This window comes from Coregonus lavaretus, assembly GCF_964263955.1.
Source record: "Coregonus lavaretus genome assembly, chromosome: 4".
Classification (NCBI taxonomy): domain Eukaryota; kingdom Metazoa; phylum Chordata; class Actinopteri; order Salmoniformes; family Salmonidae; genus Coregonus; species Coregonus lavaretus.
Window position 1 is genome coordinate 1,625,253 of NC_139991.1, and position 15,396 is coordinate 1,640,648.

The 15,396-nt window shown below is 49.7% G+C and overlaps 1 protein-coding gene across 1 annotated transcript in view; it reads right to left on the reverse strand.

Annotated features, from left to right (window-relative positions):
- Window positions 1-15,396, reverse strand: part of LOC311128134 (leucine-rich repeat-containing protein 49-like) — a gene marked incomplete at both ends in the record, with an annotated part of 49,040 nt that continues 33,644 nt past the window's right edge. Inside the window, 5 exons of the mRNA XM_084160114.1 lie at window positions 1-222; window positions 668-830; window positions 9,951-10,060; window positions 10,227-10,412; window positions 10,604-10,838. Of these exons, the coding sequence (XP_084016240.1) occupies window positions 1-222; window positions 668-830; window positions 9,951-10,060; window positions 10,227-10,412; window positions 10,604-10,838 (916 nt within the window). The remainder of the gene's footprint in view (window positions 223-667; window positions 831-9,950; window positions 10,061-10,226; window positions 10,413-10,603; window positions 10,839-15,396) is intronic.

Sequence of the window (15,396 nt, forward strand, 5' to 3'; positions counted from 1 at the left end):
TCACTTTCCCTGTGTGGAGAGCCTGTTGAGGCAGGCCTGACGGAAGGCCGGTCGGTCCCTCATCTCCAGCACACAGTCTCTCACCATCTCCATGAACATGGAGGGCCACAGCTTGTGGAGGGACTCCCCCTTCAGGTTGGTGTCAGATGCCCTCTGGACCAGATCCTGTATATACTGCTCCATCATGGCTCCGCGCTCCGATGATGACTCCATAGCACCCTCCTGAGGAGATCCAGGGAACAGAGGACGGTTAGCATGTACACTGGGGAGAGGAAGTCTCCATTAATCATCCTATTGGATGGTAATCATGCTACACTGTAAATAAGTGATCCTCAATTCTTCTCCAGGAGAGCCACTGTCTTCAATACTTTTATTGGCTAAATCAGGTGTTTCACTGCTCAAGGAGCAGGAATGAGGTTCACTGCTGTAAATGTATAAAACATGCCCTCAATAAATCTAATACAGTATGAAGCATCAGGTATACAGTGACAGGTAGTGCTGATGTCTGCAGTAGCAGAGTGAGAGCAGCCAGTCTATCCTGGTCCCAGATCTCTTTGTGCTGGAAGAGATCTGGGACCACCAGGCTAGACTGGCTGCTCCCACTCTGCTACTGCAGTCATCACCACTGGGACCAGGCTACAGACAGTGATAGTCTGACAGTGCTGACCTCTGGGCTCTCTGCTCCCACACTGCAGCAGTCTCTACTGGGGTAGTTGAACAGGGCTCTGCTCAGGCCCTCTCCCAGCAGCTTGCCGTTGTCACGCAGCTCCTCTGGGCTCAAGCCTGCACGCCGTCCACGCCCCTCCAACAGAAACTGCAGCTGACGCTTCCTAGAGAGAGAGGCAGGGAAGGAGGGAGGGAAAGAGAGAGAGGGGGGAGAGGGAGAGAGAGCGCGAGAGAACGAGAGAGAACGAGAGCGAGGGAGAGAGAGAAAGAGAGAGAGAGATTGAGACAAGGGGGAAGTAGTTTGGGGGTGGGGGTGCTGTTTTTCTTGTTGCAGAAAAACAAATTTGACCGCGCTGAAGACGTCCATATCGGTCCGCTAATACAGGACTAGTAAAGGCCCAGTGCACTACTTTTGTGATTTTCTTTGACACTAAATGTATTTGAGTGTTTACCAGCATTTGTAACTTGAGTCTGATAATTATCTGTACAAAACAGTTAAACTGATAATACTTGTGGAATATAAAAATTCTTGCTTGATATACAGTACCAGTCAAAAGTTTGGACACACCTACTCATTCAAGGGTTTCTCTTTATTTTTACTATTTTCTACAATGTAGAATAATAGTGAAGACATCACAACTATGAAATAGCACATATGGAATCATGTAGTAACCAACATTTTTTTAAATACATCAAAATATATTTTATATTTGAGATTCTTCAAATAGCCACCATTTGCCTTTATGACAGCTTTGCACATTCTTGGCATTCTCTCAACCAGCTTCACCTGGAATGCTTTTCCAACAGTCTTGAAGGAGTTCCCACATATGCTGAGCACTTGTTGGCTGCTTTTCCTTCACTCTGCTGTCCTACTCATCCCAAACCATCTCAATTGGGTTGAGGTCGGGGGATTGTGGCGGCCAGGTCATCTGATGCAGCACTCCATCACTCTGGACTGTCATTTCTCAGGTGACTACCTCATGAAGCTGGTTGAGAGAATGCCAAGAGTGTGCAAAGCTGTCATCAAGGCAAAGGGTGGCTATTTGAAGAATCTCAAATATAAAATATATTTTGATTTGTTGAACACTTTTTTGGTTACTACATGATTCCATATGTGTTATTTCATAGTTTTGATGTTTCACTATTATTCCAGTTTCTTGAAATACTTTGTAAATGTATACATTTTCATACTTTTTCGTACTAGTCCCCTGTGGGAATCGAACCCACAACTGAGCCACATCATCACAAACCACTTGATGGCTCAATGTACTTAATTACTGTATTGTGCATTGTTTATCTTCATGGTGATGGAAAGTCTACAGGTGCAAACCTACAGTAGATGACCAGCCTATGTAAAATACAGTAATGTACATTTACATGAAGTGGTTTGTAAGGATGGTAAATTAATATTGCACAAAAAGTGGTTGTTTTCCATGTTATTTGATCAAGAAAAATCTTTAATTTGATGTGGATGTTTTGTGTCTTTGCCCATAACTTTTCACCTTTTGATGTAAATGTTTGAGGACAGTGTTTTGTACTTTCTGGATTCCATTAGAATGACAACCACAGAGAAAGGGACAGGGCAACAACTCTTACAATTCCAACTATTGAATCCTGCAAGATAGTGAAACTGTCATGCCCTGGCTCTGGGGACTCTTTATGTTGAGCCAGGGTGTGGAGTTTCTGTTACATTTTCTATGTTTTAGTTTCTAGATCGTGTGGATCTATGTTGGCCAGGGTGGTTCCCAATCAGAGGCAGCTGTATCTCGTTGTCTCTGATTGGGGCCCATACTTAGGCAGCCTTTTGGCATGTTAGGTTGTGGGATCTTGTTCCGTAAGGTTTTGTGTATAACCTAGGACTTCACGTATCGTTTCGTTTGTTGTTTTGGTTTGTGTGTGTACTAAATAAAGAATGTACGCTTATCACGCTGCGCCTTGGTCCGTCTCTTCATCAGTCAACGATCGTGACAGAAGATCCCACCACCAGAGGACCAAGCAGCGTGCCCAGGAGGAGAAGAGGGCGATGGCTCAGGTGGGCGAATGGTGGTCATGGGAGGACATATTCGCGGGCAGAGGGCCATGGGCAAAAGTAAATGCCCAGGCAGGAGAGGAGAAACGGCGCCAACCGTGCCGACGACGGACACGCGAGAGGCAACCCCAATAATTTTTTTGGGGGGGGGCACACGGCGTGGACGACGGGGCTGCTGGAGGCAGCTACAGGGCGAATCGGCGGACTAGGAGAGGAGGCCACCAGGTTACGGGGGCCATTGGTCACGAGGGAGAAGGAGAGTGTAGAGGCACGGCGAGAGGAACTGGTTAGGCAGCAGAGGGAGCGGAGGTTTATGAGGAAACCCAGTCCCGCTCCTCGCACCAAGCAAGTGGTGTGTGTCACCAGTCCGGTCCGGCCCGTTCCTGATTCCCGCACAAGGCCAGTGGTGTGTGTTCCCAGTCCGGCCCGACCTGTTCCTGTCCCCCGCACCAAGCCTGTGGTGCGCGTCGTCAGCCCGGTCCGGCCTGTTCCTGCTCTCCGCACCAAGCCAGTGGTGCGCGTCGCCAGCCCGGTCCGGTCTGTTCCTGTCCCTCGCACCAAGCCTGTGGTGCGCGTCGCCAGCCCGGTCCGGCCCGTTCCTGCTCCCCGCACCAAGCCAGTGGTGCGCGTCGCCAGCCCGGTCCGGCCCGTTCCTGCTCCCCGCACCAAGCCAGTGGTGCGCGTCGTCAGCCCGGTCCGGCCTGTTCCTGCTCCCCGCACCAAGCCAGTGGTGCGCGTTGCCAGCCCGGTCCGGCCTGTTCCTGTCCCTCGCACCAAGCCTGTGGTGCGCGTTGCCAGCCCGGTCCGGCCTGTTCCTGTCCCTCGCACCAAGCCTGTGGTGCGCGTCGCCAGCCCGGTCCGGCCCGTTCCTGCTCCCCGCACCAAGCCAGTGGTGCGCGTCGCCAGCCCGGTCCGACCCGTTCCTGCTCCCCGCACCAAGCCAGTGGTGCGCGTCGCCAGCCCGGTCCGACCCGTTCCTGCTCCCCGCACCAAGCCAGTGGTGCGCGTCGCCAGCCCGGTCCGGCCCGTTCCTGCTCCCCGCACCAAGCCAGTGGTGCGCGTCGTCAGTCCGGCACGGCCCGTGACTGTTCCACCGGTGCCTGGTCCGGCACCGGTCAGCTGCTCCACTCCGGAGCCAGAGCAATCCGCTCCACCGGTGTCCAGTCCGGCACGGCCCGTGCCTGTTCCATCGGTGCCTGGTCCGGCACCGGTCAGCTGCTCCACTCCGGAGCCAGAGCAATCCGCTCCACCGGTGTCCAGTCCAGCTCCGGCCAGCAGGGCCAGACCAGACCAGGGGCGCAACGGGGGGGTAGAGAGAGAGTGGTGGTCACGCCCGGAGCCGGATCCGCCTCCGAGGCGGAATGCCCACCCGGCCCCTACCTTGTTGTGTTTGGTTGGCGCGGTCGCAGTCCGCGCCTTTGGGGGGGGGGGGTACTGTCACGCCCTGGCTCTGGGGACTCTTTATGTTGAGCCAGGGTGTGGAGTTTCTGTTACATTTTCTATGTTTTAGTGTCTAGATCGTGTTGATCTATGTTGGCCAGGGTGGTTCCCAATCAGAGGCAGCTGTATCTCGTTGTCTCTGATTGGGGCCCATACTTAGGCAGCCTTTTGGCATGTTAGGTTGTGGGATCTTGTTCCGTAAGGTTTTGTGTATAACCTAGGACTTCACGTATCGTTTCGTTTGTTGTTTTGGTTCGTGTGTGTACTAAATAAAGAATGTACGCTTATCACGCTGCGCCTTGGTCCGTCTCTTCATCAGTCAACGATCGTGACAGAAACAATGTTTTTGCCTGCGCTACAGACGTCTATATCAGTCCGCTAATACTAGTAAACACCCACCCACTGCACTACTTTTGTGAAAAAAATATTATTTTCAAATAATAATGTTTTTGTAATGACATTGTATTATCTTTTCAGATTTTTCACCCTCAGCACCCCTACATCTATGCAAGGGGGACAGGTGAGTTTGACATGTCTGTGGCATCTGGGCATTCAATAACCCTGCCAGGGGCAGTGCCATCATCAAAGAAGGGAATAACAAAGTATCACAGTACTCGTTTCGACAAATAGTAAATGACATCACTCAATGCTCCGCATTAACACACCTGTCAAGACTCTGGTATCAGATACTATTACAGTAGGTGGGTGCCAACATGAATTCCATGGAAGCCAAACAATTACTTACAATGAATTGGAAATGATAAAGTACTTCTACATAAATGTAGTTAATCTTTACAGCTTTTTCATCTGTTTTGTCAGTCGTATGGTTTTCAGCAGTAGGATTGGTACAGATGTAACCAAGATGAGAACATTAATAAAGGATGTTAGCTACATCAAACATCCCTGTCCATCATTATTAATCTCATGAAATTCAGCACTGCACCAACATGTTCCAAACGCTGGTGCCAGAACTCTGGAATAGTCATTGAGGCAGAGGCTGCAGGCTAAAATACCTACTGGGATAAGTGTGTGTGGTTGTGTGTGGGGGACAGAGAGCCTGAACACTGTATGTGTAGGTGGGCAGAGGATCAACTGAGTGATGTGTATCTATCAAACAGCCCCCATTCACCATAGCTGAGCATGTACTCTACTGTACAATGATACTGTACAGTAGAGTGGAGGTTGAAAGCAAACACCCCAGTATAACAGCCCACAACTCAACTTAATCAACTTAGAAGAAGGATGAACCACTCCTACATTGGGTTCATGACTCTTTTCTGGCCTCCAGTCATTAGTATTGTATCACAAATATGAATATCAATACTATCACCTGATGGTTCACACAACAGGACAAGCTGTCTCCCCAAAAAAATCCCTATCTTCAGGCTTTTGGCCTTCTCTCATGTTCTAGGACTTTTGATTATGACTTGGTCCTCAACCGCAATACACCAAAAGCATAATAGCCATCATAGCCTTTGCTCTGGCTACCATCATAGCAATATCTACCCTACCCATGACCATATGTGTTCCCTCATGGAGTGTTCAAACCTAAATATGACTGTATAATGCATAGCTCAGGGTTATACGTCTGTACTGGATCTGAAACCATTCACTAATGACTGTAGTGCACTCCCATCCTAATTATTACAGGACTACACTCTCCATCTCTGAGGAGAGGTTTTCCTGGAAGGACCAAACTACAGGGAGTAGTGTGAGAGCACTGTGCACTGTGCAGAGGCTAAGGGGGGAAGTTTATACATTGTTTATATGGAAGGTTAAACCTTAATCAAATACACACACATTACTGGACTTAAAAGGTTAGGGCTGCTGCAGAGTACGTCAGTGGGCTCAGCTGGGGGAAAACAGGATGAATTCCATAAGGCAGCTCAACAAGAAAGTATTGTTTGATACTCAGACATTTCTTCCATGCTCCGCTCCAGAAGGCCCAGGGGTGTTGTGGGTAATTGTACAGAGCGAACCTGAAGGGACAGATTAGGGAACTGAACTAACTGCCATGCTCGTCCGTTTCTCACAGCGAACGATGCAAACGGCAGCTGCTAGGGACAGACATGCACTGGCCTGTCATCTCAAGGCCTCACACAGAAAGAGATATACAGTACATTTACAGTACATTACACATACCTGCGGCACACACAAGCATAAATATATACACATTCAAAGACATTCCAAAGCCACAGCCCTTGTAAAACAATATTTTAGTCAGATACACATTACACACAAAATGCTCTGGCACTCATTCAACTTTTCAGAACATATTTTGCACTGTACCAACAAAAGTGTATTGTGATTCATAAAGAGGAATTAATTCAAGCCAACAGGGAAGTAGGGAGATTTATGACATGAATAACCGTAGGCTACATGTTTGATCTCCATGGAGTGGCCATCACATCAATAGCGTTTTCATCTGCCCTGTACCAGTCTATAAAAACACTCTTTATAAGATCAAGTTAATGTTCAAATAGTATTTCTGAAGGAGGTCGAAGTTCATGTTATCACCATACTATACATATAAAATGTTTATTTGACAAAACTATGCATTATCATGCAATGTCAGCAGGTCACAGTGAATACCGTTTCACTGTTGATCTGAAAATAATGATCAGCTTCAGGCTATTGGTGTGGTCCTGTCACGCTCTGGCTCCGGGACTTTGTATGTTGAGCCAGGGTGTGTTCGTTTCGTTGTGTTCTGTTTGGTTGGGTTGTTCTATGTGGTTGTATTTCTTTGTTTGGATGAGTGACTCCCAATCAGAGGTAACGAGTGTCAGCTGTTTGGCTCGTTGTCTCTGATTGGGAGCCATATTTATAATGTCTGTTTTCACCTTGTGTTTGTGGGTTTTTGTTCCTTGTCAGTCATTGTCTGAGGACGTTACGTATCGTTTATTGTTTTGTATTCGTGTTTGCACTTTACTATTAAAGTATGTTCGCTCAACACGCTGCGCCTTGGTCCTCTCTAACCAACGATCGTGACAGAAAAACCCACCTTAACCAGATCAAGCAGCGTGACGAGGAGAGAGGATGGACGTGGGAGGAGATGATTGCGAGTCTGGCAAGAGGGAGAGAGGCCTGGGCCACGGGGAGGAGAGACCCCCAGGAAATTTTTAGGGGGGGGCTCACGACGTCGGGGCAGCAGGTGTACGGGTTAGAGCGGTGCAAAGCGTTGGCAGAGAAGGCCGCCAGGTTAGGGGGGCCACTGGGCACAGAGGAGAGGGAAAGTGTGGAGGCACGGCGAGAGGTACTGGGGTGTGTTACCAGTCCGGTCCGGCCCGTTCCTGATCCCTGCGTGGGGCCAGTGGTGTGTGTCCCCAGTACGGTCCGGCCTGTTCCTGCCATTCCCACCAAGGCAGTGGTGCGCGTCGTCAGCCCAGCCCGGCCTGTTCCTGCCATTCCCACCAAGTCTGTGGTGTGCGTCGACAGCCCGGCCCGGCCTGTTCCTGCCATTCCCACCAAGTCAGTGGTGCGCGTCGTCAGCCCAGCCCGGCCTGTTCCTGCCATTCCCACCAAGTCAGTGGTGCACGTCGTCAGCCCAGCCCGGCCGGTTCCTGCCATTCCCACCAAGTCAGTGGTGTGCGTCGACAGCCCAGCCCGGCCTGTCCCTGCTCCACGCACCAAGCCTACGAGGTGCGTCGCCAGTCCAGCCCGGCCTGTCCCTGCTCCACGCACAAAGCCTACGGTGTGCGTCGCCAGCCCAGCCCGGCCTGTTCCTGCTCCACGCACAAAGCCTACGGTGTGCGTCGCCAGCCCAGCCCGGCCTGTCCCTGCTCCACGCACAAAGCCTACGGTGTGCGTCGCCAGCCCGACCCGGCCTGTTCCTGCCACTCGCACCAAACCAGGGGTGCGAGTCGCCAGCCTGGTCCAACCCGTTCCTGCTACTCGCACCAAGCCAGGGGTGCGAGGCGTCAGCCTGGTCCAGCCCGTTCCTGCTACTCGCACCAAACCAGGGATGCGAGTCGTCAGCCTGGTCCAGCTCGTTCCTGCTACTCGCACCAAACCAGGGAATGGAGTCGTCAGTCCGGTGAGGCCCGTTCCTGTTCCACGCACCAAGCCAGGGGCGCGTGTCGTCAGTCCGGCTCCGACCAGCGGGGCTAGACAGGACCAGGGGTACGTTGGGGGGTTGGAGAGGAGGTGGGGATCAGGGCCGGAGCCAGAACCACCGCCGAGGAGGTATGCCCACCCAGCCCTCCCTTGTTTAGCCCTTATTGAGGCGCGGTCGCAGTCCGCGCCTTTAGGGGGGGGTACTGTCACGCTCTGGCTCCGGGACTTTGTATGTTGAGCCAGGGTGTGTTCGTTTCGTTGTGTTCTGTTTGGTTGGGTTGTTCTATGTGGTTGTATTTCTTTGTTTGGATGAGTGACTCCCAATCAGAGGTAACGAGTGTCAGCTGTTTGGCTCGTTGTCTCTGATTGGGAGCCATATTTATAATGTCTGTTTTCACCTTGTGTTTGTGGGTTTTTGTTCCTTGTCAGTCATTGTCTGAGGACGTTACGTATCGTTTATTGTTTTGTATTCGTGTTTGCACTTTACTATTAAAGTATGTTCGCTCAACACGCTGCGCCTTGGTCCTCTCTAACCAACGATCGTGACAGGTCCTTTGTAGCTCAGTTGGTAAAGCATGGTGCTTGTAACGCCATGGTAGTGGGTTTGATTCCCGGGACCACCCATATGTAAAAATGTATGCACGCATGACTGTAAGTCGCTTTGGATAAAAGCGTCGGCTAAATGGCATACATTATTGTGCTTTCCATATCGGGCGTCAGGGAGTATGAGTTATGAAAGAGGAACTGGAACTGGAAGTCAGTAGAACAGCAGTTGGCCTTTTGTTTGCCAATGAACTTTTAACAGTATTCTCCTGACAGACAAGGCTCTGCTCGGGGCACTGAAAGAGACGCCACTACAGCAGGGCTGAGGAGGCGTGACCCCTTCAGTTCAATAGCATGTTTTGCTTTGGATGGCTGTGTTTCAGTGACCAGGAATGATATAGTTGAAGAGCTGTTGGCTGGAGAGAGGAATGTGAACGTGAGGAAGGTACCAGGTACCCACCCTACCCCTGGGACACCGCTTCCAACCAACTCCCTATGGCTCCTCCATACCAGGCTTTGTCTATCCTTCACACACAGACTCATTAACATACGCACACACAGACACACACACGCACACAGTACACACATTCATAAACACACTCAGACAGGTTCTGTAGAGAGCTGTACCAGGTGTGTGTTAGTCAGTGCCAGGTACCATGTGTGTGTTAGTCAGTGCCAGGTACCAGGTGTGTGTCAGTCAGTGCCAGGTACCAGGTGTGTGTTAGTCAGTGCCAGTTACCAGGTGTGTGTCAGTCAGTGCCAGGTACCAGGTGTGGGTCAGTCAGCGCCAGGTACCAGGTGTGTGTTAGTCAGTGCCAGGTACCAGGTGTGTGTAAGTCAGTGTCAGGTACCAGGTGTGTGTCAGTCAGTGCCAGGTACCAGGTGTGGGTCAGTCAGCGCCAGGTATCAGGTGTGTGTTAGTCGGCACCAGGTACCAGGTGTGTGTTAGTCAGTGCCAGGTACCAGGTGTGTGTCAGTCAGTGCCAGGTACCAGGTGTGTGTTAGTCGGTGCCAGGTACCGGGTGTCTGTCAGTCAGTGCCAGGTGCCAGGTACCAGGTGTGTGTTAGTCAGTGGCAGGTACCAGGTGTGTGTCAGTCAGTGCCAGGTACCAGGTGTGTGTTAGTCGGTGCCAGGTACCGGGTGTGTGTCAGTCAGTGACAGGTACCAGGTGTGTGTCAGTCAGTGCCAGGTACCAGGTGCTGTGGGTAGGGAGCTCACCTGGACTCCTCCAGCAGCACTAGCAGGCGGCAGCGCGGTGTCTCGGTGGCAGCGATATGACCCAGCGTCCCAAACAGACGCTCTGCAGAGATCACGTCATTCATGGTCACCTGGTGCACACACACAATATAAATGCAAACACATACACACAAATGCGCACACACACACAAGAAAAATGCCATCAGCTAACACCTTGTTCAGAACATTACAGCACAAAGATGCTGAAAGACAAAACATGTTGGTAGATTTTTTCTGAGTGTTAAAGGTGGATCCTACCTCCAGGCTGTTGATCTTGTGCAGGTTGAAGTGGTGCAGGCGGTAGATGAGGAAGGATCTCCACAGGGAAAGGCTGACTACAGGGTTCCCCTCTGGGTGGATGGTCAGCTGGTCCAGACGTCTCACCTGGGCCAGCGCAGCCAGCTGGGGAAGACGGCTGATGTTGGTCTCCAGGAAAATCAGGTGCTATATGGAGGAGACCATAATAAGTCAGTAAACCAGTTAATGAGTGACCATATCAGTATCCTTTGGCCAATGAGACCCCTCAGTTTAGAACTCCAACGTGTTACCATGGTAAGAATATGGCTCCTATCATAGTAGCCAATAAGAAGACACTTTATTGAACAGTATGTAATCTGTAGTAAATGTGTTCTCACAGATAGGTTGGGGAACTTGACCCTTATGCGTGGCAGTGTTGGCACGATCGCATCAAAGTGGATGTAGCGGAAGGCTATGACAGTGACGGCCCCTGCAGTCTGGACCCCCCAGCCTCTCTCCAGGGCCTCCAGGGCCCCGAGGCCAAACAGGCGCAGAGTTTCCCCATCCAGCTCCGCCAGGTGGTTGTCTGACAGGGAGAGGCTCTGCACGCTGGCACCCCCTGCCTCCAGGAGCCTGGAACACACAGAGAAACAGACAGTCAGCACACACACCTGTGGGAATGGGGACCTGATTTGTTAAGGAGGATGCCCAGCCCCCCCCCCAGCCCCTGGTAATTCGAAACATGATGGTGGCTCCCCAGGTACATAAGTAATACCCACCTGGCCAACTCTCCACCCACCTGGCACAGTCACAAGTTTCCAGGATCCTCTGACTATCATTAAGACAAAGGTATCTTAGTTTACATGTGTCTGAATAAATGGGCCAATCAGTGGAGGGGAGAGAAACAGCAGTGAGCGGGGTAATCAGAGCTAAGTGAATGTAACATTTGTCTTTCAATGCTGCCTAATTGCTTTCCATTCTCTGTGACAACAGTTGAAGTGCCCTTCCCCGATAAGGAGTCGTGAGAGTAGAGAATCAGGGTGAGTCTCAGGGAGACATGATCTCTCTGTCCCTGTTGGAGCCTCACTAGCTGCCCTGGGTCTCTCTGACCTGTCTCCCTGCCTCCCAGTCTGCTGACACTCAGGAGACCTGCTGCATACCAGAGGATCATTTGGCTGCACGGACCAGCAGTCAACACTAGCCATTAGAGTTCACCCACCAACAAACTAATCAGTCTATTCATATTTTTCACCCTTTAGAATGTAACACCGCTGAACATGGAAAAAGAAAACACAAGGGAGGACTAATCCTGAGACTATTGAAGCTGTAATCCTATAGGCCAAGTCTTGTTGGGCTGATTGTTACAGAGTCAGGGGAGGGAAACAATGCTTCTTTAAAAAGCCATCATTGTTGTCACACACCAAACCTGATCCCCTGGAGGTCACTTCTCTCTCTCTAGAGGACTGAGGACTGACTCCTATCCTCCTCTCATATCTATGTCTGCTGCACCTTTTTGTGCATCTAAGACCTGGCAAGATGCTGTCCAGGTAAGCAGAGACAGAGAACAAAGAGGGATCAAGGTCTGAGAACCTGAAAGAGGCTTTGTACTGTGAGCTAGAACAGGAAGAAGAGATGATACAAAGATGGTCAGACAAGTGTGCTGACCCAGAAAGAGAGGGCCGAAGAGAACAGGGAAGGTTCTGGTACAAAATAAGGTGTATTGGAACAGAGGAGAGATTAAAAAGTTGATTGACTTGTGATTATCATGTAATAACCATGGCAGGAAATTCCAAAGCCCACTATCAAGGCCGCTGCTGCAGAGGGACACAAGGGAGCAGTTTGTTAACAAGCTGCAGCGTTACAGCTCTAGGGTTGACTCCAGCCCTAGGACACAGACAGGTGAATGTGAGCCAGAGAGATTCAGGACACCAGGGTTAAAGGTCACATAGCTACAGTGTTAAACCGTGTTAAGGCCACCATGACTGGTGTGTGTGTGTGTGTGTGTGTGTGTGTGTGTGAGTGAGTGAGTGAGTGAGTGAGTGAGTGAGTGAGTGAGTGAGTGAGTGAGTGAGTGAGAGTCAGTGAACTGCCCATGGCTGCCTCAGAGTTCAGTCATTAACGCCTGCTGTAATACTCCATTTCCCCTCAGAGTTTTAACAACCTGGGAGAAAACCCAACCTTAACAAAACAACCCAGGAATTACATTAGCTAATAAACACAACCTCCGGATAATCCTAACATTCAGTACGAGCCGCTTCCAAGAATCCAGCAGTGACTGACAGAGTAGCGTCCAAATCAATCATGGAGAACAATTTTTCTAGCAGGCCTTGTTGCTGCCTACATATTAATATAAGACGACCCACCACGCGGTGGGTGTAAAACCCAATCTTAATTAAACAGTGTCACGTTTCAAGGAAGCGCCGCGTCTGACACCGAGGGGCAGGCGAGGAATGTGAGGGGTGATGAGTGGTGATGTTAGAGCAAGGGGGTGCTACTGGCCACACGGAGGGAAGCATCTCGTTCTGGGAGCTACTAGCTGGAGGTCTCCTCACTCACACACACACACTGGGAGACCCAGGCCCCATGGAGCGTAGCGGAGGTCTGGGCCAGCGATAGACAGACGGGCGCCAGTCAGTGAAAGACGGTGCTAATCTTCAGGACACGCCACACCTCTCAGAGGTGGCTTTGCCAAAGGTACTAAATCAAAAGCAGTTGGACAGACAGACAGAGACAGACAGAGAGAGAGAGACAGAGAGAGAAAGAGAGATAGAGAGAGACCGAGAGAGAGAGAAAGACAGACCGAGAGAGAGAGGGAGAGAGAGAGAGAGAGAGAGAGAGAGAGAGAGAGAGAGAGAGAGAGAGAGAGAGAGAGAGAGAGAGAGAGAGAGAGAGAGAGAGAGAGAGAGAGAAAGACAGACCAAGAGAGAGAGAGAGAGAGAGAGAGAGACAGAGAGAGAGAGAGACAGAGAGAGAGAGAGAGAGAGAGAGAGAGAGAGAGAGAGAGAGAGAGAGAGAGAGAGAGAGAGAGAGAGAGAGAAAGGAGACTAGGTAACATGTAGATAGAGTAAAGAAGAGTGATGGTAACTTTTCATCCCTTTCTGGGGAAGTCTGCAGGCATGCCATCAGCACACTCTGCACTGTGTCATGTATTGTTCCTGGTAATCACTCTTGATAGACTGCCAGGTGCCTCCAAATCCCCTCCTGAAACACTCCGAAACGTGCCCTCACAACCTCTTTGAGGAAGAGGAGACACAAAGATGATCAAACTGAAGAAAGTCGAACTGTGGAAAACATTTCCTGATGTGTTCAGCAGCTCTGAACAAAAATTCTATTATCTGGAACTAATCCAGCAGGAACTTCAAAACGATGTCTGCCATTTCTGAGCAGCTATAACCCATCAATTTGACATGTAGTAGATGAGCCTACATGTGTCTCCAATTCTCTAGCTATGATAGACCCACATAAGAAACATGGTTATTTAGCTTGTCATGATGTGAGAAGAACCTTTCATAATTTTCTAAACTGAAAGAAAAATAAAATTGTTAAAGCAATTTCTCTATTAGCATGGTCGCAGATCTGTACAGTGTCTGCAATAAAGCATGAAAACGATAGTCAGATGAGTTGGCTAGAGCAGAAACAGATCTGGAATCAGGCTATCTCTGTATATCTCTCCTGGCATGATGTAGACACAGATCTGGAACCAGCCTATTTCTGTATATCTCTCCTGGCATGATGTAGACACAGATCTGGAACCAGGCTATTTCTGTATATTTCTCCTGGCGTGATGTAGACACAGATCTGGAACCAGGCTATTTCTGTATATTTCTCCTGGCGTGATGTAGACACAGATCTGGAACCAGGCTATTTCTTTATATCTTTGGCATGATGTAGATGTAACATTTATTGAATGAAGCCTTGTGGTTTATTGAAGTGTTTCTGAGAGGTGGTGGCATCATATTTTATCTCTCATTCCCACACTTCCTTCTCTCATCATAAGTAGAACTTGAAGATTGATGTGCTTGCCCCTCCACCTGTTTGGAGACACAGCGTGCCTCTGTATTTAATTAATATATACATAGAATGTGGGCACTGATGTCTCCCCTCCACTCTCTGGCCAGCCCCAATATTGGATTTCTGGGTAATAATTCTTCCCTCCTGTCATATCTCAAGGGAAACAAAAACGAATAAATCTTCCTCTAGTCTGCTCACAAAGAAATATAAAACAGAGGCTACCTTCCAGCAGTCGGACGGGCACACACACACCCGCAAGCTTGCTCTCGCATGCACGCACGCTCACACACACTCACGGACAGACATTCACACACACACAAAACTCGCTAAGCACTCAGCGAGACAAGCCATTCTCCTATTCCAACTCTCATCCTAACACACTAAAAGGGGTTCGTTCCTTGCTCCATTCTAAATGCACTGTAAACATTTGCTCCTGTGTTAATTATTCTCCAGCTCTGGTCGGCTGCTAATGCCAAACAGAGATGACATCATATGTTTCCCTTTACCTGCTGAGGGGCAGCGGCCCATTTCAGTCAACCCATATCATCTACCACTCCAGCTTGATATGGAACATGGAACTTGAAAAGGTCATTGACAATACTGATAAACACTTACTGCATAAATACACCAATTCTAGCCAACTAGGTATAATTGCACAAGGTTAGCCAAAGTTCATGCCTCTGTGTGTGCCAAACATCACCATTTTGCCCTGACAAGTGCTCTGAAGTGATGAGGTGCAGGACTTTCACTGGGCTCATTCCTTGCAGCTAGTTTCTCAAGCACTAGTAAAATCAAACAATTCAACTAACCTGCAGATTGCTCTATCGCATCTATTCATGTTTATGTAGTTGTTAATTAGCAGGACTTTAGTTGGGCCTCTCTCACATGCTCTTACAAAGACGATGATCCATGTGTCTTCACACAGCAGCAGCAGTAATGTGTGAACTGTCCCACGCTGATTTTTAGTGATAAATGTGAACATTCCCGGTCACTCCCAGGGAACAACAAATAGCATATCCAGAGCTAATGGATCTAATCCTGCAGACGCCAGTGGTTATTTTTTCTCAGAAGCCCATGTTAATGTAAGCGATGTGGGGACAGAGCAGCAGGCAGCCTCCAGGCCCTCCATCTCTCAAGGAGGAAAACCCTCCACACCAGGGGGTCCTCCTGCTCCCCCTGC